Source organism: Echinops telfairi, unplaced genomic scaffold (assembly GCF_000313985.2).
Source record: "Echinops telfairi isolate 266 unplaced genomic scaffold, ASM31398v2 ScPeMD7_70;HRSCAF=299, whole genome shotgun sequence".
NCBI classification, from domain to species: domain Eukaryota; kingdom Metazoa; phylum Chordata; class Mammalia; order Afrosoricida; family Tenrecidae; genus Echinops; species Echinops telfairi.
The window spans coordinates 38,563,474-38,591,063 of NW_022103968.1; the positions used below are offsets into that span (position 1 = coordinate 38,563,474).

At 37.0% G+C, this 27,590-nt stretch overlaps 1 protein-coding gene across 5 annotated transcripts in view; it reads right to left on the minus strand.

Annotated features, from left to right (window-relative positions):
- KIF20B (kinesin family member 20B) overlaps nt 1-25,577 on the minus strand; it is a 65,703-nt gene extending 40,126 nt beyond the window's left edge. For 3 of the 5 annotated variants that reach the window (XM_045291422.1, XM_045291418.1, XM_045291420.1), the window contains exons 1-17: nt 25,557-25,577; nt 23,195-23,342; nt 16,721-16,807; nt 16,508-16,624; nt 15,843-15,981; nt 14,795-14,979; nt 10,817-10,853; nt 10,050-10,277; nt 9,095-9,206; nt 8,136-8,207; nt 7,903-8,049; nt 6,701-6,863; nt 5,877-6,152; nt 4,715-4,854; nt 4,367-4,505; nt 3,046-3,271; nt 1,590-1,639 (exon numbers count right to left, since the gene is read on the minus strand). In XM_045291422.1, coding sequence (XP_045147357.1) covers nt 1,590-1,639; nt 3,046-3,271; nt 4,367-4,505; nt 4,715-4,854; nt 5,877-6,152; nt 6,701-6,863; nt 7,903-8,049; nt 8,136-8,207; nt 9,095-9,206; nt 10,050-10,277; nt 10,817-10,853; nt 14,795-14,979; nt 15,843-15,981; nt 16,508-16,624; nt 16,721-16,807; nt 23,195-23,341 — 2,265 coding nt within the window. In that variant the 5' untranslated portion in view covers nt 23,342; nt 25,557-25,577. The remainder of the gene's footprint in view (nt 1-1,589; nt 1,640-3,045; nt 3,272-4,366; nt 4,506-4,714; nt 4,855-5,876; nt 6,153-6,700; nt 6,864-7,902; nt 8,050-8,135; nt 8,208-9,094; nt 9,207-10,049; nt 10,278-10,816; nt 10,854-14,794; nt 14,980-15,842; nt 15,982-16,507; nt 16,625-16,720; nt 16,808-23,194; nt 23,343-25,556) is intronic. The other 2 variants (XM_045291419.1, XM_045291421.1) reach the window with 2 other exon arrangements.
- Between the last annotated feature and the right edge of the window lie 2,013 nt (nt 25,578-27,590).

A 27,590-nucleotide genomic window follows, 5' to 3' on the forward strand; every position in this document is an offset into this window, starting at 1 on the left:
GGAATGATGAGGGCAACAAATGTATAGATGTGCTTTACACAATTGATCTATGTATTGTGATGAATTGTATGAGCCCCAATAAATTGATTAATTAAAAAATAAATAAATAAATAAATAAATTACTTTAACTTCAAACTAAGGCACAGGCTTTTTCATCTAGTTTACAATTTTTATAATGTCTTAATGTGTTTACCAAGTCTTAAATTTTAAATTCTGAAACTTGATAGCCTCCTCTTTTTGCTTAACTATATCTATCAACTCTTGAATTTTCTGATTTTGTGCAATTATTACTATTTAGGGGGCGAAATAGAAAATTTAGTACATATATTTTGGGACAAGTAAATCACATGAAATTTTAAGTGTAAGTAAAAATAGTCAGTGGTAACACACTATGCAGAGGATGATCTCATTTCTGGTTTAAAAACAATCATGTTTATAAATATATCAAAGAAGCAGCACAGTCTATTGAAAGACAGGAAAAGCTGCAGTCAGACTGTCTTGGAATCTCAGCGTTTCCATGTCCTTGCTGTATGATCTGGGGCAAATTACTTGGCTAAAGTAAAAGATATTAACAGTATCCACAATATAAAGTCTTTATATTTAAATGAGTTACTTACATAAAAAATGCATAGTAGTCAATGTTTACAAACAAAAACAAGTACGAAATATTAGAAGAGCTAACAATTTATAGGATTTTTCTTTTTTCCCCCTAAGATATGATTATAGGGGCTTTTACTTTCTGTTATTTTAATATTATTTAATATTTTTATATTAACTGAACTTTATAAATACCATCTATTATTTTATAACTAGAAAAAAAGGAAAGAGCAGGAATTGTCTACAGACTACAGACTAATTGCAATCTCTTCTGCCAAGTCAATCCTTTAAATACTAGATGTGATATATCAATATTGGTTATCCTAAAATTAAGTTCTTTAAAATAGTGTTAGTTACTTAATAAGACTCATGCCAAACAAAGAAAAGAAAATCATGTTAAGAGCTCTAAATTCATTTCTATACCTCTAATTTTATTTTCACACTTCCAGATGTCAAGCCCACCTACAGCCAATTGGAATGTTTATCTGATCAGAAGACATTAAGGTTTTTGAGATCCTCAGGTAAAGGGCCCTTTTCCCATGCTGAACATTATACTATGTATAACTCAGATTTTAAAACATTCAGTCATTTCTCACAAAATAAATTTAAATAGTACATCTAACCAAAATCATGCAACTAGAGAAGAAGTCAGATCCACGTGTGCACATGTAATCATCTGTAAGGTATTCGCCAAGAGAAGAAAAGCAAGACTTAGAACTACACCATCATTTGTGCAAATGAAGTTTCAAGTGTCTGTATGAGCGAGAGAGTTCTTGGTATGCATACAACTTTCCTGGAAGGATTCAAGAAACATAACAGAGGCCACCACTAAAAAGAGGTATGGGAGTAAAGAAACTTAAACTTTTCAATTAATCACATTCACTTTTTCTTTAGAATTATAAATTTTAAAAATACACAGTAATATATCATGACTTTCATTTACTTAATTATTAAGTTCTTTATCAAGGCAAAATAAGTTTATAAAGTCTTACCTTATTAGGTTTCACAAGATTTTGAACTGAGTTTAAATTAATTTCTGATTCTGAAAAATAAAAAACCAAATTAACAGTAAGAACGTAGGCGTCTGAAAAATGTTGGAATCCGAAAAAATCTGAAATCTGAACAATCATGGAAGAACAATGGAAAATAAACTGTCATAGTACACACATTAATCAGAAAATATTTTGACCACCATAGAGTTAGTTTCAGAAAAGAAAAAAGTTCACACACAATATGCTAAGTAATAAAGAGGTGCCAAGCTCATGCCAGGGCACAGAAAAGCCAGTATTTTCTTCCTTGTCTGCTACATAAAGTTAAAAGCAACATTTTCCTACTATTTTCCACTCGTTTGTTTCACACACAAAATGGCAAAGGTTGAAAATGGAGTATTCACAGAACTCTGTGATAATTGGGTTTTGTGTCAATGTAGCTGGGCCAGCAATTCCCAGTGATGCTGCTGAGGCCTAGCAACCTCCCATGATGTGATCAATTACATGGTGGGATCTGGTGAGTAGCCAAGCAGTTGTAAGATTAGGGCGGAGTGCAACTCCCTCAATGAGGTCATAGCCCAGGTGCAACCGAAAAGAAGTTTCTCTGAGGGGTGTGGTCAGACTGCCTAATTACAAGTAGACTGTGGAAAAGCTTTTGCCTCTTATGCTGTGTCTGAATGCTGGTTATGGCTAGTCAACCTTTGGTTCTTTGGATTGAGCCAATGGCCTACCATATTGCCTGCTGATTCTGGGAGTCACGTGTAGTAGGCTGCCACCTGACCAGTGTACCTTGGATTCATTCACCACCAACTCACAATCCTTACCTGCTGACTTTGGATGCACCTGCCTCTGCAGCCTGTGGTGTTCCTTAGTTCACCAGCCCCTGCGCCTATGCAATTCAGGGGAGCATCTGACTTAACATCTGACCCACAGACTTGAAACTGAATAGGATGTACCGATTTGTATAACTGTCTGAGCCATTTTCCTGATATAAATTTCTACACACACACACACACCACCCCCCTCTGATTTTTCCTTCTTCTAGAAAACCCAGCCTAACACATTCCTAAAAAGGCAGGTGTGATGATAGAGTATATGAGGAGATTCAAATAATTCATGGAGAAATGGAAATTGTAACAAAATGGAATTTTCCCATGAACTTTTTTGAAGTTCCCTTGTATGCATCTTATAAACATTAAGTAACACAAACACATTCATTCCACGCATCTTATGCCATTTCTTAATTTTCCATTAAGATAATATTTAGGTTAAAAGCAAATTAAGGAAAATATTCCATACTAAGTTAATGAAAAGTCATATGTGTGAAAATTATAAGCTACCTATATCAAAGAATTTTCTGGCCACTGTGGTAGATAAGCTGCACAAATATCTCATTACTTATAAACTGTACTGTTTAGGTGTTTATAATATCTAAATAACAGAAATAGAATTTACTTACCATTTTCTTTGTTTAACTTTTCTTGGGTTTTGATTAATTCCTCTTTAGTCTTAGCTAACTCAGCTGTAACTTGATTAAACTTTAATTCTAAACAAGCAATAGCTTCCTGGGGGTCAGCAAGAGATGCAATATATAAGTGAGCAATTTCAGCCTGTTTCTTAATATCAGTGACATCATCTTGGAGAGAATCAATAAAATCTTCAATCTCTACACAATTATGTGCTCCCTAAAAATAGCAAAAACCACATGCCTAATGTCAACAGTGGCTTTCACTCTCAGGATGGCGCCACATGAGTTAGACAGTTTCAAAACATAAAAAGTTCACAACATGAAAATTTTAAATTACAAAGAATCTCCAATTATAAAAAAAGTTGTATTCCATTACTCCCTTTTGGCTGTATGTTCCATGAGGCATATTTTCCCACAATATCATAAGCTATGACAAATTATTACAAAATAATTGTTTACTCAATTCATGCATACATTAAATTATATACCATATATCCTCGAGTATAAGCCAACCCGAATATTAGCCAAGGCACCTAATTTTACCACAAAAACTGCATTAAAAATGTGCTGAAAAACTCGGCTTTTTTGAGAGGCCTTGGTGAAAAAAGCACAGGGAATTTTCACAACTCAGTCCAAATTCCCAAGCATGCCAGGGACACAGATAATGCTTTGACTATGAGACCCCAGACCTTACCTTCCCAGGCCCCTGAAGAGAGTGTTTAAAAAACATACAAAAGCAACAATCCAAAGGCAGCATCCATTTCAGGTTGAGTGGCAGCCCAGAAACGGTCACAGGAAAGGGAAATATCGTGCCCATAGGAGAGATGGTCAGTTGCCCAGCAAGGGCAATCCTTTTCTTAAACGAGGGGCTTCAAAGAGTTTGTGGAGAAATGGAATTAAAAGATAACGGGATTTTCCTAACGTTAAAAAATTCCCTCATATAATCCTTCTGTTTAGCGATATGAATTATCTCTTAAAGATCTTATACATTTTAAATTCCTCAAGTTTATAACACATCTGGGCGAAGTGCCCATAGCTGGACAAAAGGTATACAAGTTTCTGAAAGTACAGTATCTGAAGCAATACCAAAATGAGATAGAACTATACGAGGTATACATTGTTCAAAGTCCAATTGCTATATTAAACTAGATAGACTTTATGTTCCTGACCAAACATGGTTGATAGTAACACTACAAAGTAAGTTCTTTTTGTTTGTTCGAAAGTATACTATTTTCTCAGCATTTATGAGGCACACTAACGCCCCGTACCAAAAGCCTCAATGGATTGTTAAAAAATATCTCGGTCAACATACTTCAGTTCCAACTGTCACGGCACAATCTTCATTCCTTGGCTCTTCCTGATGTTCACATCTATCTACCAAATCTTTAAAGATAGCCAAACGACATTCGGCATTTTCTTCTAATTGCTCTCGTTCCTGAAGAAGAGTTTCCCTTCATAACACAAATTAACCCCATTAAGACAAAGAAAAGCAAAACTTCATGTTTTCTAAAAATACCATACACATTCCAGATCATTTTAGACATTGCTGACAGCTATTTTAAACCTGTACAGAGGTCACTTCTTTATCTAGATATTATTTAATGTAAAACAAATAAATAAAATTCTCAAATTTTTTCAGGACACGAAGGAGAAAACTTACTTAAAGTCAGCTTCCCGTTGAGCTAAATACTGAGTAAACTCCTGTGTAACTTCTTCTCTTATTTTAAACTCCAATGTTAACTTTTCTTTTTTTTCATTTATCAATTTATTTTTCAAGTCTTCTATTAAATCCAAGAGTTTCTAAAACATCAAAATATTAAAATTCTCACTAAGGAATAACTTACATTCCAAGAGAAACTGCAGACGACTAGAAAATAAAATTCTTACTTTTCATTTAACTTGATTATAATTATGCATCATTTAAAAATAATTACAACTAAAAGTTATGCGTTTGCAAAGATTCATAATCTGGAAAGCCAAATAAAACTTCCCACAACCTGGAAATACATTTGTATTAACTCCAATGTCTCTAAGTGTTTAGGTCCATTCAGAAGTCCCACCACAACAGCCAACCTTAAGGAACTGGTTCAATTGTGGTAGAGCTACAGAGTAAATAACCTTTTTCCTCACAAATAACACATGCCTTCTATGTGTGCCAACTTCTCCCTCACCTTAAAAGGTATCTCTGTAAATATGCTGGGGCAGAAAAATAGTGCAGGAACCCTTACAAAAATATCTCCCAGAAAGAGGAAACAGTTGGCAAACTAAAGTAGAAAGCATGTTATTTGCAAGAAAAAAAAGAAATCCCTATTATATAATCAATCAGGATGATATATACTAAACCCATACTTGTCACAATTCATTTCTAAATAAAGAAAATCAGGTTTCAAAAGAGCAATGTAGTCAGCAAGATCTTTATATTTAAATTTGTTTCTTATTCTTATTCATCTCATGTTTCTACCATGCCTAGATAATGTTATTTTTCTCATTTTAAGCCACCACCAATTTCCCAATGTGTATAGCAATAAGTAACTATAAAAGGAGAAGTGTGGGTGACTTAGAGACCAGCATGAACATGGAACTATCTGGGAGTGCTGGTTTATTATTAGCTACCAATAATTAGTTTTTATTATTATTTTTTTTTTTGTCGATTATTCTGTTTGAAAGAAAGATTCTGGTTGGCAATTCTAGTATAGCCTACTGTAGTGCCAATAAAATTGTGCTTTTAAAACAAGTCACTTCAAAAGGTTGAGAGGGGAAATGTACTTACATAAAAAAATAATAGTAATAAGCCAAGTTTGCAAGTGAGAGTTAATACATACTTTCTTCTCCTCGTTACTGAGAGCCTCGTCTTCTTCTAATGTCTGATCTAGATCTTCTTCGGTAAACTCAGGTTCTACATTCTGGTTTTCTTCAGCTCCTTCCAGATCCTCATCTTCCACCAGATCTTCTAGATTACTCTCCCATGACATAGTGGTTCTTTTAACCTTGAATGTTTTCCTGTCTGAATCACTAATGTCTACTGAAATGTCTTGAGAAGATTTGACAGGTGCAAATGATTTTTCTAGGGAAGTATTTAAAGTGTCTGGAACAAAAACCTGTTAAGATATCCAATGTGACTTTTAATAGAGAAAAGGCATTTACAGCTTGCTAAAAGATAGGTTGCAAATTTAAATCAAACAACAAATTTAATTTTAAAAGAAAAATGACAAATATATGGGGGGGAAATTAACACCCTTAAACAAACATCCTATGGGGAAAAATCTAATTGCACATATAAAACACAGGTAAATCCATCTACTTGGGTTATGCTCTTAGTACTATATTTTGCAGGTGTATACCCAAGGGCACTAAATGAGCCAGATAGATGGTACAGCAGACCATCGTTCTAAGAACACTTACAATATGTAACTGATGTTTATTATTAACTAACATTACTATGATGATTTTAATCCTTATAGAGACAACTTTTAGTCTTTCCCCATCTCTTTCTACTTGACCACACATGTATATTTAAATTTTTCAATGATTTCTCAAGTTTACAGTGGCAAGTACAAAATATATTATTTAATCTAAGAAAAAATAACTAATATTTTCATAAACAGAAGATGTTTAAAACATTCTGCAGAAGTTTAATTATATTTACTTTTTGTGCAATGGCCGAGAACTTCAAGACATTGAGCGTTTCATCATAGGCAAAACAACATTGGCTGATGTTGACAATCATGCATATTTTCCCTTTACCATTAAAATAACTTTGAAAATAGTGGGTGAGTTTACTTTCTCGGAAAGGCACATGCTGTTGAAATCTATGGGGGTGAAAAATAAAAACAAAGACATAAAACAAATCTCATAAAGTCAAGGTATTTATATGTCTACAAATTATGGATCCAACAACCCGGTCTTAAAATCTGGGTTAGTGAGCCCAGTAATAGTTTTTTTTTTTTGGTTCATTTATGTTATGTTCTTTACATACTACTAATATGAGTACCCAAGTAGCACATATGGTTGCAACCCAGACTATTAGCCAAGTAGTTAAGTGGCTCAAACCAGTCCAGAGGCATCTCCAAAGTGATCTGCTTCCAAAAGGCCACAGCCTGAAACCCTATGGAATGCAGTTCTATTGAATACACACTGCCGCCACAATGGAGAATTGACTCAACATCCACTAATAACACCTACTATTAATAACAACAATCCACTACACCAAATGTAGTGGCAATCACTAAACTGGGCTGTGTTTCCAAGAGTAGAGCAATCTAATATATGTTAGGAAATAAATTGACTAACAATGAGTGAAGGCTGAATTCTCACTTTCACAGCCTGAAATGCTAATCTGTACAGGAATCCATCATAACTAGAACACACACAATGTATTACAAGGAATAAAATGGCTTTCCATGCTAAACGCTCATCACGAGAACCTTATTCCAAAGTGTCTGTTGATAATTATATGTGTAATGGAAAATAGTAAGGAACCTTGATGGCACAAATGGGAAGTACTCGACTGCTAACTGAAGGCTGTTGGCTGGACCCCACCCAGTGTCTCCGTGGGCTCAGCTGGAGTAAGATGTGGTGATCCATTCTACATACAGTATAACTCACACAACCCCATTGAGCAGTCAGCTGTCTCATGGCCTGCTGTGAGCTGAAACAGACTCAGCAGCACCCAACACCATGGAGAATCATGTTGACTTTTGGTTAAGGACGGGACTAAATGGCAGTTCTCAAATTCTACTTCACCCTTAGAATCTACAATCTCTCAGTACTCCCTAAAATAGCCACACTGAACGTTTAAATATTATAATACACAGTATGTTAATAGCACTCACTTTCAGCAGCACTTACTTTGACTTTTCGCTGTTCTTTAAAACATTAATACACTTCCCAAGGGTCAGTAAAGAAGTGTTGATGTTTCCAGTCTCTCTTAACCTCTCACCTTCATTCTGTGTCTTCAGACTTCGTTCTGATCCAGCAAGGTCACACAAAGACAATCTAAATCATCCAAAATAATAACCATTCCTTTAAAAGTCCTTCAGAGCAACTCAAAATAATCACAATTTTTAAAATGATCAACTTACTCACTGACTCGTATCACACGAGGCATTTCAGAATCTTCAATCTGTAATATTTTTATAGTGAATATGCTGTGACTAAAAGGAAATATACAAAAAATAAATTAACATCTTTTCATTTTTAATGTTTGCATCCTAAACACGAGAGGCAAACAAAACAATAACTGAAATTCATTGCCACTGAATCACTTCTGACTCAGAGGAACACTAGCAGAGCAGAACTGCCTCCTTTTTCTCTGCGGAGGGTTTGAACAGCCCATTCCTAAATTAGAAGCTGAGTATTTTAACTATGAGGGCTTGCTAAATAAGAGACACAGTATTTTAAATCACTGAGTCCAAAACATCTAGCCCTACCTCCGGCATTATATTTTCCAAGTAGCTGACAGATATTTCAACCTAGTACTCCATTATCGCACACATACCTGCCCACCTAAACCAATTAAAGTACCTTTCAGCTAGCCCAAATCTCTTAAACCTGCTCTTTGTTGTGACCTTCCATCACAGGTTATGGATAGGGCTTTTTCCCCCTTAACAGAAAAGCGGTTTTAAATATCTTGCCTCCGCAATATATAACCTTATGCTTTCCTATCTCCAATCCTTTGAAAAATGTATCCTTATTTCATATTTATGATTCAACTCATGTAGTATTTGTGTTCATGAGTTAAGTAGGAAAAGCACAGAGAAATGCTTACCTTTGTAAGCAGCATTGAATACATTAACCATAGTCACATAAAAAGAAAGTACTAAATACCTGAAAGCCTTCCCTCAAATCCATAAACTAATGTTTAAAAAAATGCACTGATATTTTTATTTGTCTGAGTGTTCTACACTTTACAGGTTATTTTTAAGCCTATGAATCACTTCACATACCATAGACCCTGTTATCCACTGGAAGTCGAAATTATTGAAATCAGTAGTCTATACCCTGCGTGATTCAGGCAGGTACCATAGGGTTTGTTCTTTACCTTCTACTGGAAGCACTGTTCAGTTTTGTGAAGGCAACACTCTTGTTCTTTATTCCTACTTTCAAAAGTTTATATGCTTCTTTGGCATCAGATACTTGAATCCATTGAAGATCTTAAAAAAATACACATGCATCAATTTGTAACACAAATTTTGTTCTACAAATTAAATCTCTTAGATCTGTTCCTAGCAATGCATGGTAAAAACTCTCTTTTAGTAAGACACCTTTCATTAAATCGACACAGCTATTCTACTTGTTCCTAGCGAGAAGGTACAGAAGAGGACATTATAATGCTGTATTTATATATTTACATAATATATAATGTTATATTTTATAATTTATATTACATAAAGTAAATGGTCTTTAATTGTCTGCCAAAGGGAAAATTCAAAAGTAATATTCCTGAGAATTAGAAGCCCAGACATAAAATTAAAATGACAAAATATAGACTACACTTGAAAAACTACGATGTGACACCCGGCACATTGCAATCCACTGGTGAGTCATAAGTCAAATGTATAGAGTCATAACCAGCATTTTTAAAAGGATATAGAATAGAGAAAATACAGCAGTCCATTCCTTGTAGTAAGGGTAAGAATACTTACTAAAACTGTGAGTTAGAAACATGGTTAAATATATACACATCTGCAGATAGTGGCCATGAGGCTATTGATTCAGTGTTTTAATATGGTTTAAAAGCAGCCCTGTGGAAGCACAGTAACATTTCAGAGGTCCAATATGACTGCTCAACAACTTTTCCCATCTCCATTGATCCTCATACAAAGGTAATCCAACAATAATAAGCTGTATTTAATTGTTAATAAACATTTCAAAACATACTTCCAAAGCACAACTACCTAGTAGTTTCTTGATATTAACAATTCAGTGTAAAAAATTCCATTTCTAGTTTGCTTCCATAAAATATAAAAGGAATATTTGGAGGGCTAAATATATACCTTTTATAAAAGAATAACCCTTGACATCTTGGGAAAGGCGCAGCATCTTTCTTTTTTGGAACTTGGGTGATACAGGAACAAATAAGTCATATATATATTCATTGTAAATCTCAAAGAAAGAAACCCACACAGAAAATTTAATATTATTATCCATAGTCAAGCTGGCTTGTTCACAATCTGCATTGGATTCTTCAAACTCTGAGACATTCAAAGAATTTATTAAACTCCCTGTAGAAAAGAAAATTAAAAATTAAATTAGCAATTAACTAAAAATAACATAAAATATCAAATAAATCAAGACTTAGAATTTTAGTCTATTTTTATTCTTATAAAAAAATACAGTACGGTACCAAATTGAGATTAAAGGAAAAGAACATGTGTCTACTGTTAGTACATGAAATTACAGACACTAAAAGAAATAGCCAATAGTTAATCCAAATATAGTTTTGTGCCAGCATTTCAGAAATGAAACCCTGCAAGTCAGTGCAGAAATGCTCCTTAGCGTTCCCAAGATTGTTCATCTTCCAGGAGCACTCCACCTCATCTTTATCCTGTGGAGCGGCGGCTAGTGGGTTTGAACTGTTAACAGTCTAATACTTAACTGACTACGCCACCAGGAAGCCTTCAACATTCTAGATAGATATGTAAAATTGTATGAATTATTGCTGGTATGGTATTAGTGATTATGTTATTAAAATAACTAGATTTAGGAATGATTCAAATTTTCTATGATGATTTTTTTTAAAAAGTTGGAAAATAAGCTTTACCATGAAGAGTCTCAGAACTATCATTATGCACAGCAACCTAAAAAACAAAGTTATAAGGAAACATATTTAGTTATAATTGAACAAGAAGCATACCGCCTATCCAAATAAGTCACCTACCAAACCACAACTTGCCAGCCTCTCGATTCATGACTTCTGCTTTTTAGTTCTCTTACATACTACACCCTCATACGAGTAAGCTTGAAACCACAAAAACAATGCTTCCGATATTTTGCACAATCCCTGCCATCCACAGGCAACTGCTGTTAATGTTTCACTGCATCCCCTGGGATTCCTTTCTCCTACTATTGATGCACTCCCTAAAATTAAAACTTATCTGTAAATATTCAGTGAGTGCATACCTGAATAGGTGTAAGACAACATAATGATTGCTATTTTAAAAGCATCTAGATTCACAAAGCTCTGTAAATATAAATACTGTAATAAGCATCTTTATATATTATTCCCCCCGATGGTACAATTATTATCTTAGGGTATTTTTCTAAAACTAGAATTGATGGATAAAAAGATACTCCCTCCCCCCACACACAAAAGTTATGTTTTCCTTTTCTCTTAATATACTCAAGAACTCTCACTGCCATCAAGACAATTCAAAGTGGCCATACAGGACAGAGCAGCACTGCCCGTCAGTTTCTGAGGCCGTACATCTTTATGGGAGCAGGAAGTCTCTCATCGTTCACTGGGCAGCAGGATTCTGACTACTGACCTTGTAGTTAGCAGCTTAACCCACCATGCCACCAGCAGCTCCTTTAATAGAGCCTTGTCAAATTGCTTTCTAGTCACGACCTGAATTTATGCTGGGTGCAATATCTCTTACTTGTTCCATGACAGAAATTTCTTCCCTGGCTTTTTGAATGTTGAGGTGGGTCTTTTCTTTCTTCATTATTAGTATTTTTGTCTTTATACTATTATGATTTTATCTTTACCACATTAGTGCAATTTTGTTTTTTATTGCTTTCTGTTGGGTTTCCCATCTGTGAAGCACAGGAGGGGTGGATGTATAATGAAACTAACTGATACAAGGGTTGACAGGGGATGCAGGAGTGGGTGACGGAGGGAAAGGAAATTTAGGGAGTAAATCATGAAGACGGGAGGGAGGAGGGAGCACTGGAACGGATTTTGATTGCACAACTCATTTTAAAGGTGATTTAACCATTGGGGGGAGATGCTCTAAAATCAATGTGGTATGGTGTGGTGATTGTACGATTCTCCTTGATATGATTGAACAATTAAACTATTTGAATGAACAACTGAACTATTTGATTATATGATAGGTAATTTATGTGACAATAAAACTGTTGGGGGAAAAAACTGCCTTCTAGAAACACACTTTATGATCAAAATATGAAGATGCAGAAGCCCTGGTGGCACAGTGAGAAAGAGATGAAGTTTCTGGTCCCACGAAGATTCCCAGCCTCAAACCCCACCAGGGCAGTTCTACTGCAGTCACAAGTGACTTGATGGTGGTGAGTTTGGTTTTATAAGAAAGTGAACATTTCATTTAAAATTTTAATTACGTTTAATTAAACTCTTAATTACATAGGCAAAATAACATTTTGTTTTAACTGGATTGAATAGGCGTTTTTTTAATACTAACATTTTAACGTCCTTTATGAAGTATGCATGAAAATTTGTCATTAACCTCCATAATTTTGTTAAAAGGCTAAATTATCTTAATTTCATAAACCATCATGTACTCTGAACTTTGAACTCCAGTAAATGAAAAAACTTTTCCTTATGACTCTGAGACACTAGCTTTTTAAAAATGCCCATTTTCATGTAAAATTTATTTGTAGAAACCGTTAATAGTTTTCAACAATTTTGAATAGGATAAACAGCTAGGGAAAATAAAAAACACTAACATGAAGCTCAGATGAAAACCTTATAAAAGTTGTTACAAGTCTGTACAGCACAGCATATACATATATATGTACATAAAATCCCCTCACAGCCTATCTTTATGTAGTTATTTTTCTATTAATACATTGTCAGTTATTTCCTCTAATAGAATAAAACTTCCACGAGGCCATTACCATGTGTTCCCAGCATTTAGAGCACTGTCTGGACCATACCAGGGATCCTAATACAAACTTGGGAGCAAGATGAGGCTTTCTACTCCTGTAAAGACTTACAGCCTCAGAAACCCACACGGGCAGTTCTACTGGGTCCCACACAGTTGCTACAAGTTGGAAGCGCTTCAATGGCAGTGAGTTTGAATTTGAGTTTAAACACAAAATGTTCAATGTTAAAACATGATAAATCAAAGGAGATGGGACAAACAATTAGCAGGGAAATCGACAACCCATAAAACCAAAATCAAACCAAATTCAGTGCCGCCAAATCAACTGACTCATCGCGACCCTGCAGGGCAGGGCAGAACTGCCCCCGGTGAGTTCCCAAGGCTGTAACTCTTTACAGAATAGAAAACCTGTCTTTCTTCCAAGGGAGCAGCTAGTGGTTTTGAACGACTGACCTTGTGGTTAACAGCACAACAGGTAATCACTACACCACCAGGGATCCTAACCCATACAAGGCTTAGAAAAGTTTGTAGATAAATGGAATTAAAACATAATGCAATGTTCCCATAACTTTTTTGAAGTCCTTAATATATTAAAGTTTTCAAGTAAGTTCTTACAAATCACTAAGAAAAAGTCAAATTATCTTAAATGTGCAAACAACATGTCTGGCAACTTCTGAGAAATCTTTTGTTTTTTTTCCCCTGAGAAATTCTAAGACACACAAATTACCTCAAATGATTTATCCTTCAGAAAAACGTTTATAGAAATATATGTTTAAAAAAATGTTTCCTTACTGAACGTAACCAAAAACACAAAGCCACTGTTATCAAGTTGATTCAGGCTCATAAAGACCCTACAAAGCAGAGTATAACTGCTCCCCAGTTTCCAAGGCTGTAAATATTTTATGGGATCAGCCTTAACTTTCTCCCACAGAGTAGTTGGTGGGTTCAAAACCCACCAGAGAGCTCCTCAAAGACTGATTAAATAGTGAAGAGTGAAAAAAATCTAAATGTCCACCAAAAGAGAATATAAAAATATGATTAAAAAATAAGCACATAAGGAATATACAGTAAAATAGGTAATAGCCTTAAAAATTACAGATGACAAGGGCTTTCAGATGTGTTAAATCAAAGACTAAGTTACAGATAAGCTCTCATTTTTGTAAAACAAAACAAAGCATACTCTACATATAATAAAAGTATATGAAAACATAGTCATACATAACTTCCCCCCCCCTACTTAGCTGCCCTGCAATGCTACAGACATATATAGACAGTTGTTTGTGTGGATTTTATACAAGAGAAAAATAACACGTTGCTGGGCTGCTTTTGCTAACAGTGGTTTTTTTTCCCTTGAGAAATAGAATATGTGTGGGAAACAGAACGATTTCATAAGAAACTTCCACATTTCCCCCACATTCCCTTGTTTAAACATTGTGAGTACATTTTACAATAATAAAGAACTTCTAAAAAACCATCTATGTATTATTTAAACTCCCCAAACTCACTGCCACTGTATGTTTTGACTCCTAGTGACCCTACAGGATGGGGTAGAGCTGTCCCTGTGGGTTTCCAAAACTGTAACTCTTCGGTAGTAGAAAGCCTCACCTTTCTCCCACTGAGGAACAGGTGGTTTCGAACTGCTGACTTTGTGGTTAGCAGCCCAATGGGTTACTCATTACACCACCTGGGCTCCCTATGTTATATAAAGTACAATGTTACTTCTACAATCCAAAAGATTTTAAAACTATTTACATTTGTATTGTTGAAGCATTCTTTCTCTTTGTAAAATACAAAACAGGTATGTTTTCAAACAAGATATCAATATTTTTCTCAAAAAGGAAAAGTAACCAGCACCACCAGTCTAATACCGGCTGAAACCAACTAAAGATTGATAAAACTCAAGATCTATATATATTTTATCTACTAAGATACTTCCATACCTCTTTAATTTGCCGAAGCAATGCACTTTTGTAAGCAATTTCTTCTTTCTCTTGATCTGGTGGCAGCCGTATGTATTCTCTGGATCTATGTGGTTTAAGGTTCATCTTTGTATATAGTCTTTCCCGAAGACTGTCGAATAATACACTGAAAGTTCGAGGCAGGATACCAATATTTTCTTCTGTGCCTGAAAAGAACTTTTGTTTTACACCTACTCTTCTTACAAATTTTCGCATTTTTGACATTTCAATTTTAGTAAACAATTTATTATATAACTATTTGTGCCTTCATGGTAAGAATCTGACAGTAATTAATGCCAAGGGCGAGGCAAGGGTAACAGTGACTGTGAGAGTCAAGATAATGTGCCAATATGGCTGGGTCATGATTTTGTGGTTTGGGCATTATGTAATAACGGAGAAATGCTCCATGTTCCTATTATGCTGTTTTTAGAAGTGCTGGTGGCATTGTGGATTCCATGTTTGGCTTTGAACCGTAAGGTCAGCAGCCTGAACTCAGCAGTCGCTCTGTGGTAGAAAGATGTGACTTTCTACTCCCATAAAGACTTACATACACCCTCGGAAATCCAAAGGGGCAGCAGTTCTACTCAGTCCTATAGGGTCGCTATGAGTCAGAATCAACTAATTAGCAACAGGTATACTACCAATACGAAAGAGCTAAGAGAAAGTGAGAAATTGAGGAATCACTCAAAGTTTTCCATGACTTTAGTATCCACTGTATAACGAACATTAACTATTCTGATGTAAAATCTGAAATTAATATTCAGATCAAGTAAGATTTGTACTCCCAGTTACAAAGTATAAAAAATAAATATAAAATGTGTTCCTGGCAATATATTATCATAGCCATCTAGTTTCTAAATTTTCATTAGCATCATACTCTCATGATATGGGCAAGGTAATTTCACAGTAACCTAAATCAATCTGAATTAAAAGGCATTTACAGTTGTGACAGAAATTATACAACTATTCTGAAAATAGGCATATTACTGTTGTTGCTTTTTTCCCTATCAAGAGTAAAGCAAAGCATTACCTTGTATTGTATATGTTTTTCCAGAGTTGGTTACCCCATAAGTAAATATCAGCCGACTTTGTCCTTTCAAGAGATCCTTTACGAGTTGCATAATGCAGCCCTGAAAGAATTCCTTCTGTGTAGTTTCTGGGCCAAAAACCTAAGTAAGCATTTTAAACATATAACTTTTTAGAAAGCTCAATCTAATTGTTACATTATATATTATGTTTTAAAAATTAAGGACTCATTCTTTCAGACTGTTACTCACTCCAACAAGTACACTTGACAGCTTAACCACTAAGTATCAGAAAGTTTTAAACACTGGAATCTAACTCAGTCAATCAAGTTTTGAAAAGAACTTACCACTTTTTAAAAAGGGGGCCGGGGAATTAGAATACTGTATAGTGATTAATTTACTTCCAACTGTATGTTAGAGGGCTTTTAAAAGTTCATGAAATGTGGACTTCAATGAGAATGGAAATTGTCTAAAACCCTTTTGAAGTCCCTTCAAATTTATGAACTTGAAATTTTAGCCTTATACTTGAGAAAATATTACAATGTTTAAAATCTAAGGTTTATAAGTATAAAATATTTAGTTCATTATATATATTATTAACTAAGTTGACCTTACTATTTTCTAAAAAAAAAAACAAAAAAAAACTGATCAGTTTCTCATGGACACTTACCTTAGAAAAGCTGAATTTCTGTGTCGTCTGCCCAAAGCTTTTCTCAGTTGACTGACTGAAGATATTTTGAGGATCTTTAAGTAGAATGGTCTGTGAATCCAAAACACACACACAGCCCTAGAACATATGTCCACAATAAATAAATCGGAGCAATAGCATCCTACCCATTCAGTGAAAAATAAATGTTAGAACTCAATTAAATTCAACACAAACCTCAGATTCACGTTCCTTTTCTGATTGTGTTAATGGTCTTATTCGAAGACAAACCTGGAGATAATCTTTGGGCTCCAGATTATTTATCTTAAAAATAAGAACAAAATTACTTTAAAAAAAATACAGAATGTAATTTTTCAGCAGTCAGCTTTAACATAGCTGTTGGTTACTTAGTCGGAAACTAAAAAGAATCTATGCAAATAGTCTTAATTCTTTTTTTTATCCCCAAACCATTTTATTAGGAGCTAATCCAGACATTATACCATTCCATAGTACAATCACATCAAGCAGTGTTGTATAATTGTTATTAAAATCAGTTTCATAGACAAGAAAAATGAATAAATAAAATCAGTTTCAAAGTATTTTCTTCCTTCTTGAACTCCCTGATATCAGGTCCCCCCTAAGCCCTCCCTCCCGACCCCCACACCTCAAGAACCCTTCTTCTAGTTGTTGTCTCTGTAGTTTCATCAACCTGGGGCTTCATATACCGACAAACAGGAAAACACATTAAAAAAGATTCAAGGAAGCTCCCAACAATGACAAAATATAACAGAGATAAACCTCAATATGAAGAGAAAAAAAACCCAGAAAATATTAAAACCAGATTCAGCACAAAGTATATTATAGGAAAGATCAAGTGATAAGATTTTAACCATTTAAGTCAGATTTATCATTTTAATCTACTATCATCATCTCTCTAATACTTTGTCTGATAACCAGGTTATTCCCATCCCTCAGTTATTGTTACAGGGAAATCACCAGAGGCTTATTTATTCCCTCTGTAGATCCTACAAATGTATTTTGGGCTTCCACTGTTTCCACAGCCTTCTGCACATCAAAATCTCATAATTTAAGCTCTGATACTATTTCCTCTTTTGGCTTTGGATTATTTAATTTACAATCCTTGGTTCACAGATGTTGGTGTGCTTCTTCCATGTGTAGCATGATTCTTTTTATGAATGTTTTATGCCCATATAACTCTATAACTAATAAAATTAGCAGGGACTAATTTTTATATATATATAACTAATTTGTTATTTATAACAAAAACAAGCATTATAGAAAAATCATAGATAACCAGAATATTCTATTAGCAGATAAGCAAAACAGTCTATTAACCCAAATGCTTAATTTCATCATGCATTTAGATTACTTATTGTTCTGTTGGGGGAAAGAAATAGAATCATTAGTAGCTCTTTGTTAAAGTATAATTTTAAATGCATTCTAAAATAAAAAATAAAAAAACTTGGATAAGCAAAAAATTCTCTAAAGAATACAACCTAGGTAAACAAGACACACAAAAAAACAGAAAATATGAACAAGTTTGTATCTTCACAGCAATCCAAAAAATAACCAAAAACCATGTCACATTCCAACTTTGGTAGCTCCCTGGTAAATTCTCTCACAAACATTTAGGGAAGTAAATATCAAATTGCCAATAAACTCTTTTAAGATGCGATCCTCCAAAAAGTTTTAAAGGAAATGTAAGAAGCAGAAATACTCCTCAACTTATTTTTGGAATTCAACATAAACTTAGCTTGAAACATTCCTTTAGAAAATATCAGTTAGTAAAAACAAATAATATAGACAAGAGGATAATACAACTTGAATAATGGCTTAACCCAGGAATCCAAGATCAATTCAGCAAGAAAAAAATGAATCAGGTTGATGGCCCAGACCAAGAAGTAGAGGTGCAGGCTCCCCACGACCTGGCTGTGAGACGTAGGCACCCTGTGCTACCACATACACTCCCGATGCCTACCTTGGCCTCCAGCCCTCTTTTGAAGTACAACCAGTTGCACAAACTAGGCCAGGCTTCTCGCTGTGCCCCTCATCCCATCCTGAATACATGGGCCTCTATCCACACCCCCGACTCCCAAAGACCTCTTCCAGCTGAGCAGGGCTGCACATCCTGCCTGGGCAACCTCCCCTACCTTTTCCAGCAGGCAGCATTCTGCACACTATCCTGCCCACCCTCCCCTGTACCCCATTCTGCTCATCAGAAGTTGCACTAATTGCTTGTGGCAAGAAAGAGGAAACATATTATCTCTTAAAAACTGTAACAAGACCCTGACCACCCAACAAAAAGGTTGCACATCAGAGAAAAGACATGTTTGCGGCATACCACTAAACATTTCTCTAAGTCACACAAGCCTCACGAAAGAAGACCACCATGTGTTTGTGACACACCATTCCCACCAGTGAGGAAAACAAAACAAAACACACTCAGGCAACCAGCAGAAGCCTTGTCAGATATACACAGACAACTCCACAGCAATTCAAACCATATAAACGGAGGAGACAAGACAGAGAAGAAAAGCCACCTCCCAAAACACCAAAACAAAAGCAATACAAAAAAGGGCCCCAAAAGTTAAGAGTGTATTTCTCACTGGAAAGCATCAAGGCAAGAAGGCAATGGGATGACATACACAAGGCCCTAAAAGAAAAGTACCAAGCAAAAATATATCCAGCAAAACTATCTCCAAAAATAAAGGTAAAATTATATTCCCAGATAAACAGAAACCAATGGCATATAAACTCCAGGCTCTCAAAGAAATATTAAAAGGAATCCCTTCAGATACAAAACTAAAGATGTTCAACAATAGCCCCCCCAAAAAACAAACCCAAAAACAAATTCACCTCCATTGAGTCAAGTCTGAATCAGAATGACCCTCTAGTACGGGCAGAACTGCCCCGTGGGGATGACGACATCACCCAGATATCAGACCAAGTAAAGACTTGGATAAAGAGTACGATAAAGCTATGAAATCAATGAAAAATCACCAGAAATAGAAAGATATACATGGCAACAACTTCAAAACAATAAAAGGGGAATAAATGGTGTAGCGATAAAACTTCCATACTGAAAGAAAGTCAGGATGTCTCACAACATAAGAGGCTGTTTTAAACTTGGGATGATAAATCTATACTTCAGGGTAACGACACCACCACCCCCAAAATAGAAAACAGAAAAGATGGAGACACACAAAAATAATACTAACAAATGAAAAGAACAGAAATAAATATAAAGAGCACATTACAGATAGTAAACACAAAGAAACCATTAACACTCCCCACCCCCCAAAAACCATAACAATACAGAAGCAGGAAATCCACACCTCTTGTTAAGCACATTGAATATTAATATCAAAATGTTTATATTTCATAAGAGACACACCTGAGACAAAGACATAATTAGGTTAAAATTATTGTTTCGAAAGATGGAAAAATATACCAAGCAAACAGTAACCAAAAGAACAGAAGTGGAAATATTAACATTTGACCAAATAGGCTTTAAAGTAAGAGTCACTATAGAAGACAAAGAGAGACATTATATAATGATTAAAGGGCTAATTCGCCAGAAGACCTAACAATCATAACTATTTATATTTATCCATCGAATAGCAGAGCTCAAAAATTTATAAACTTTAACAGAAAAAGACAGAAATAGATCTAAAATAACAGACATACTTTTCAATGATAAACAGAATTAGAAAAAACAACAACACAGATTTAGAAGAATTAAACACTATCAACTCAATAGCCCTCACAAACAGTCCCCATCGTAGGACAAGGTTCTGTTTAGACAACTTCAGAGTAGATAGGTTCTTATGTAATCTGAGTTCTTTTTTTTTAAGTTTCCATTATTATTTCCTTTTTTTAATCAGTGTCTTTATAAATGTGATCTTTATTTGTCTTTGGTGGTCTCTATAAGAATGATATCATCAGCAAATTATATACTGCTACATTATATATAGTATATATTACTAACAATGAGATATACAGAAAATAAAGAAAAGACCAAACTTGATGTAACAAGAAACTCTGAAACTTGCTCTGAAGCTGAGAGTAGTAAAGTGAATGAAGTAACAAATAGAGCTGAACAGAAATTTCTGAAACGTAGCTAGCTAACAAAAACAAAGATTATAATGAACTGGGCAAGGACCTGGAGTTAGAAAACCCAAAGGGAAGAATACGCTCACCATAACTCCAGCTGAAAGAACTGAAGAAAAATTAAACAGTTGAGCAGCAATATTGAAGGATTCTATAGATAAAATACTGAAGCATGTAGGAAGAATCAAAAGAGGAAAAGAATGCACATCAATGCACAACAACCAAACATTTCCAGAGGCAACATGACCAAGAACTGATGGTGCAAAGGAAAGAAGTCCAGGATGCTGCACTGAAGGCATCAGCCGAAACAGCACTCTGGGAATTGACAGGACGGCAACTGAATTGTTTCCACCAACTGACGAAACACTGGAAGCCCTTACTATTCTATGCCAAGAAATTTGGAAGACAGCTACCTTGCCAACTGGCTGGAAGAGATCCACATTTGTGTGCATTCCAAAGAAAGGTGGCTCAACAACATGCAGCTATTATTAAACAATGCTATTAATATCACACACAAGTAAAATTCTGCAGAAGATAGTCCAAATTTTGTTGCAGCATTACATTAACCGGCGGTTGTCTGAAATTCAAGCCAGGGTCAGAGATATGGAACAAGGTATATCATTGTTGACATCAGATGGACCTTGATTGAAAGCAGAGAGCAGCATAAAGCTATGTGTGTTTCATGGACTATGCAAAGGTATTCAACTGTGTGGCTACACTGAGAAAATGGGACTTCCAGAATACTTCACTGAGCTCATGGTCAACCTGGTATACTGCACGGTTTAAAATCAAGAAAGATGTGCATCATGGTCAGATCCTTTCATATTTATTCAAACTGTACCTGGAGCAAATAATTTGAGGCTGGACTGTATGAAAAAAGAATGTGGTATCAGGATTGGAGGAAGATTCATGAACAACCTGCAATATGCAAATGACACGTTTGCCTGCTGAAAAGCCAAGAGGACTTGAAGCACTTACGAGAAGATCAAAGACCCTTCAGTATGAATTACAACTCATTCATCCTTTTAACTCACTGTCATCGAGTCCATCTGATTCATTGTGACCCTATAGGACAGAGTAGAACTGCGACTCTGGGTTTCTGAAACTGTAAATCTTTATGGGGATGGAGATCCTTATCCTACTTATAGTAGGAAGGATAGTAAAATCACAGCAATATTGATATCTGTTGGTGACCTTATGAACTAGTAGCTTAAGGTTAAGTTTCAACACTAAATCATTCTACTTATGTTGATGATGTCATCTCTATAAAGGTGGGTTTTAGTAGTTCCTATGATAAAACACAAGTGGCACTGCCAGGGTTAGACAGGAAACTGCAAGGTCAGTGTTTCAAACCCACCACTTGCCTAATATGTGAAAGAAAGATGAGGCCTTTTGCTCCTATAAAGACTTATAAAACCGTGGAAACCCTATACAAGGCCATAAGGATGGAGAATACACTCGGCAGCAGTAACACACACACACACACACACACACACACACACACACACACACAATGGAGCTCTGGTGGTGAAGTAATTAAAGCATCCATCTGGCTGCTAGCCAAAAAATGATTCAAATCCATCAGTCATTCTAAGGTAGAAAGAGGTCTGTTTCTGTAAAGTTCATGTACAGCCATGGAAATGCTACTCTGTTCTCACTGGGAGTCAGAATCATCTCCAACGCAGTGCACTGGTTTCTGATGCAATGGTTAAGTGCTCAGCTGCTGATAGGTCAGTGGTTGGAACACACAAGAAATTTTTTTGGAGAAAAAGCCTGGTCATCTGCCACAGCCTAGAAAACCCTGTGCTGTAGATTTACTTTGTACTCTAGGGTCACTTAGTTGGAAAGGACTCGATGGAACACATCAACCACTCACAATCAGTAAAGAACAGGAAATAGTAGTGTTTAATCTGATCCAAAAATTTTTGAGGCGCTGTGCAATCCCCAAAAGCAAACATATCCCACTACGAAATAATTGTGGTTAAGAATGAAGTTATTTATTTCCAGTTGGCAACTAGTTAAAGCATCACTCACTCGCTGCCATCAAGTTAATGCTAACTCACAGCAACCTTAAAGGACAGGGTAGAACTGCCCCTGTGGGTTTCCAAAACTGTAACTGTTCATGGGAGTAGAAAGTCCCATCTTTCTCCCATGCAGTGGCTGGTGGTTTTAAACTCCTGACTTTGTGCACTGCATGCGAACTGGTAACCACTAAACCACCAACGTTCCCATAGTTAACATACTTAAAAAGCTGTTTGGACCAATTACTTGAAAAAGATCTTGAAATACTTCTTTGGGCCTAGAGGTATGACACAAAAATTACTGATACACCAATCCCATCAAAAACCAAACCCATAAAAAAACAAAAAAAAACAAACCCATTGCCACTGAGTCAATTCCAACTCATAGTGATCCTAAGGCTGTAAATCTTTATGGGAGTAGACAACCTCATTTTCTCCCAGGGAGTGGCTGAATCCATTAAGTTCGGGCCTCTCTCCTCTAGGAAACCCTCCCCAGCAAAACAAAAACCAACCCTTTCCATTCAATCATGATAATCAATATATTTTTTCTTGTACTTACCTCAGCGCCTGAAGCAACTAAAGAAAACTCATGAGAGAGATCAAGCTTAATGCCATCAAAATTTATTTCCGAAGGCCTTTCAATCGGGTCAGCACTAAAAACATAAGAAGGTCTGGGAGCCCCATCTTGATTCAAATTAGATTCCATTCTGTAAGAATAATAGCATTTTCTTCAGACAACCTTAGTTAAATCAGCGTGCAAACCAACCCATAGCCATATACCTAGAAGTAGTGCAAGGAAAGAGTAAACTGCTTTATCTATAACACATTGACCCATAAGAAAAAAAAATAAAACCACTCACAGATTCAGAACCAAACAATATTACAACTAACCTGCCACTATTATTCATATGATCCAACCCAAATCTACAGCCAGAGTACATGAGCAAAGATAATGCATAGGGACACATTAAAAATAGTCAACCTCAGCCTAAAATCCTCTCAGGCATTAACTACTAAGAGAATCGTCCTGGTGGCATAGTGGTTACACAGTGGGCTGCTAACTCCAAGGTCAGAAGTTCAAAGCCACCAGTTGCTCTACCAGAGAAAGATGGGACTTTCAACTCCTGGAAAGAGTTACAGTCTTAGAAACTCACAGGAGCAATTGGACCTTGCCTTATAGGGTCACTATGAGTAGGCATTGAGTTTTATTTGGTTTGGGTTAAGTTATTTTAGTTACTTAAAGTGTTCTGGAAAATGTTAAAGGTTTTGAAATATTTTCGCATTTATGAATTAAACTGTTATCTAGGAAATTAATTTTAATTATACCCTTTCAACTGAAAGAATGTAGCAGTCAGAAGAGAATCTAGCATATAACAAACACCAAACTCACTTCCACCAACTGGATTCCAACTTAAAGAAATCCCATAGGACAGGGTAAAACTACCCCAGTAGGTTTCTGAGACTTTAACTCTGTCTGCAGTAGAAAGCCTCATCTTTCTCCCGTGGAGCAGCCAGTGGTTTCCAATCGCTCACCTAGCTGTAACCCACTAAGACACCAGGGTCTACTTTATGTCATCCAAGGTACGTCTGTAACAGAATATGGAATATATGGTACGTCTATATACAGTACGTCTATAACAGAATATGGAATAACGTATCAGTGAACTGCTACAACTGAATTAAACATCAAGTCACAAAAAGTAAAAGTAGCCTTAAGGTTAACCTCAAGTAAAAAATATTAACATTCGTATATTTACTGACAATCTACTCAACACACATTAGCAACCAAAAAAAGAGAAAGCTCCATGCTGAACTTGACCTTTGAAAATACTGGAAAGGATGTGGAATAGTGACTCCCAACTATGACCCTTTACTCAAGAAGAAAGTAATGAGTACCCAATTTTTCCTTTCCACACTAAAATGCAAAAGGCCTAACAAAAATGTACATTTACCTTCAATAAAGCCCAGCAGACTATAGGACCAACCAACAACGACACAAGTTTAACATTCTTTTGTGCTCATCTTTAGGGTATATTTAGTGATGTCATGAAAAAAATGGAAAAATGGTTTATTGTAGTCTCAGAAAATATTTAAAGCATGCAATTTACAGGTGAATAAGGGGGAAAAGGAATCCGATGAAGTTAAAAATCACTGACCTAAATCACTGAAAAACAGTTTGCAAATACACTTTAGTACCGGCTTGACACTTCATAATGTAGACATGGAAATGCCCAGAAAAAGATATGCATCAATTCTTGGTTTTTTTAAAAACAAAATTTTCTAGTAATCCTTTTAAAAAAATTGCTGCATTAGCAATAATATGTGCACCTCCTAAATAGTAAGGTTAAAGAGGTTCGTACTGATTCATATTTCAACTAGCAAATTTCCCCAAAACATTTTTTAAATCGGTTGAGATATGCTGTCTTGTTCACTGCAGCATTTCTCAGGCCCTACTACACGCCTGAAAGGCGCGCCGGTGGCTCGCTGGTTACGCGTTGGGTTGCTAACGCCAAGAGGAGAGAAGTTCAAGCCCACCCGCGGTTCTGTGGGAGAACCGTGCGCCTGCCTGCTCGGGTTCTAAGATTTCTCCACTGCAACCTTGGCAGGGGCCGCCATCGAGCCGCAATGAACTGCTGACGGAAAATTCAAGTAAAACGGGGCAGCGCCCAGACTTAAATCCTGATTCAGGCAGTGCCGTCCTGGCTCGGAACTAGACTCTTGACTAGGAGTGGCGCACGCCACAGACTTAGGGGCCCCCAGCGCCTTCACAGTTCCGCAACTCGGTCTCTCACTGGAACCTTAGGGGCGCCAGGAGCTCTGCGGTCAATGCCAAGATTGCCCAAGCCGTTTCCCACCGAAGGCCCAGCGTGTGCTGTTATCCGCCCCTCTCCCGGATCCCCTCACCCGGGTCCCCGCCTTACCTGCACGCGTCGCCGCGCCAGCTAACTCCACCACGGTGTTTTCAAATTCAAACAATGGCGGCCAGCGCGCCGCACTGCCTGCTGGGAGTGGGCGGGGCCGCCGCGCGCCGCGGGCTGGAGCGGCCGCGGCTCCTCCGGCGCCCGGAAGAAGGTTGCAAGTGGGCGGAGGCGGGCTCGCGAGGGGCTGGGCGCGCACGGGGAGCTTTCGGCCGGCTCCCTGAGAGGCGCGGTGCTGGCGCGGCCTCGCCTCGGTCAGCGGGGGACGCGGATCTGGGACTCCATCCTGGACATTGTAAAGACTTGGCGGAGACGCGAGCGTGGTGAGGCTGCCGCCGCCACACCTGACCGGCCCCACGGCTCGTCGGTAGACCAGTAGTTCCTGCCCGATGGGCTCCGCATCCGGAGAGCCTCGTGCGCCGAGCCTTGCCGGCCTTCGGAGGACCACTGCCCTCGCTGCCTGCCGTCCACCGCGGCCCTCGTGGAGGATAAAAAAAAAAAGCCCCGATGTACTTTTTCTTAGCATTTTTGTTTTGGACTTTTTGAATGTGGAAAGCAGCGGCCGCTGCTAGGACCCGCTGGGCGAGGTCTTCACAGTGTCCAAAATGTAGGTGGCTCCTCTTCCCTTTGTTAAGATTACTTGCCTACGGCAAATATAGAGGGTCTCTTCCTGCGGCGCTTCCTTTTCAAGAAAAACTGCCAACTGCTAGCTTTGAGCCATGCCCTACCTGGTGCTGATCTTACAGACCCAGAGAACAACCCTTTCAGGTAGGTACGGTTATTTCGCCCCACGTATGCATTCCGAGGAAACTTGAGTTCACAAGGTTAAGTAATTTGCTCAAACATTATGTGATTACTGCTTGTAGAGATGGGACTTAAACTCGGGGGAGTGAGTCAGGGTCCACTCTCTTATTTTCATTTATTTGACTTATTAATTTTGGAACATCTAGATTGATGAATGTACTACCTTTCTTTGCTTAGTTTATATTTCGCTTCACCGACCCCTACCCTCACTAACTTCCTTCATTCCACAAGATGATCATAGTTGAAGTGACCTCTTTGGGAGTAGAAAAGAGAATGGTGGGCCAAGAGTTAAAAGGAAGGAAAAAAGTAGATGCGAAAAGGAATAAAGATAATGAAGGAAAGAAAATGAAAGACTGGTACAGATCAAGGGAAAATATGGGTCCAGGCTGAGCCCCCAAGCCTGTTGGCCTTCAGGTCAGAATCTTCATTTGATAATTACTTGTAGAGCTGGGACTTAAACTCAGGGGAATGAGTCAGGGCCGACTCTTATTTTCAACTATTTTACTTGATTTAGAGGTTATTGGTATACAGACACTCCCAAATTCCTCCTCCCAGACCTTTCCTCTCAGAGCATAAATCAGATGCAAAGGTTCAAATACCAACTTAACATCACATAGATGTCTACCAGATCCCTCAAAATGGGACTCTAGATTTTTCACTCCAAAGCACCAGCCCAGTCTGCCATAATCCTCTCTTGAGCATAAATGACACTGCCGTGCTACCATGTGTCTGCCCAGTTATGTAAAACACAGGGATCACCTTTGAGTCCTCCTTTTTTTCCTCATCACCCACATCGAGTTCATTAACATAGGTATCTATCATAACAGCAGTTCTCAACCTGTGGGTCGTGACCCCTTTGGGGGTCAAATGACCCTTTGACTGGGATCGCCCAATTCATAACAGTAGCAAAATTACAGTTATGAAGTAGCAATGAACATTTTATGGCTGGAGCGGGTCACCACAACATGAATTGTATTAAAGGGTGGTAGCATTAGGAAGGTTGAAAGATTCCGTTTCCCTTTTTTTTTAACCTGTTTCCCTTTTCATTGCACAGAAAACCATAGCTTCCCAGCTGATCTTGTGATTTGAAATCCTTTTTCTGCCCCAGACTATTTTTTTTTAATTATTTTATTGGGGACTGGTACAATTCTTATCACAGTCCATACATACATCCATTGTGTCAAGTACATATGTACATCTGTTGCCCTCATCATTCTCAAAACATTTGCCTTC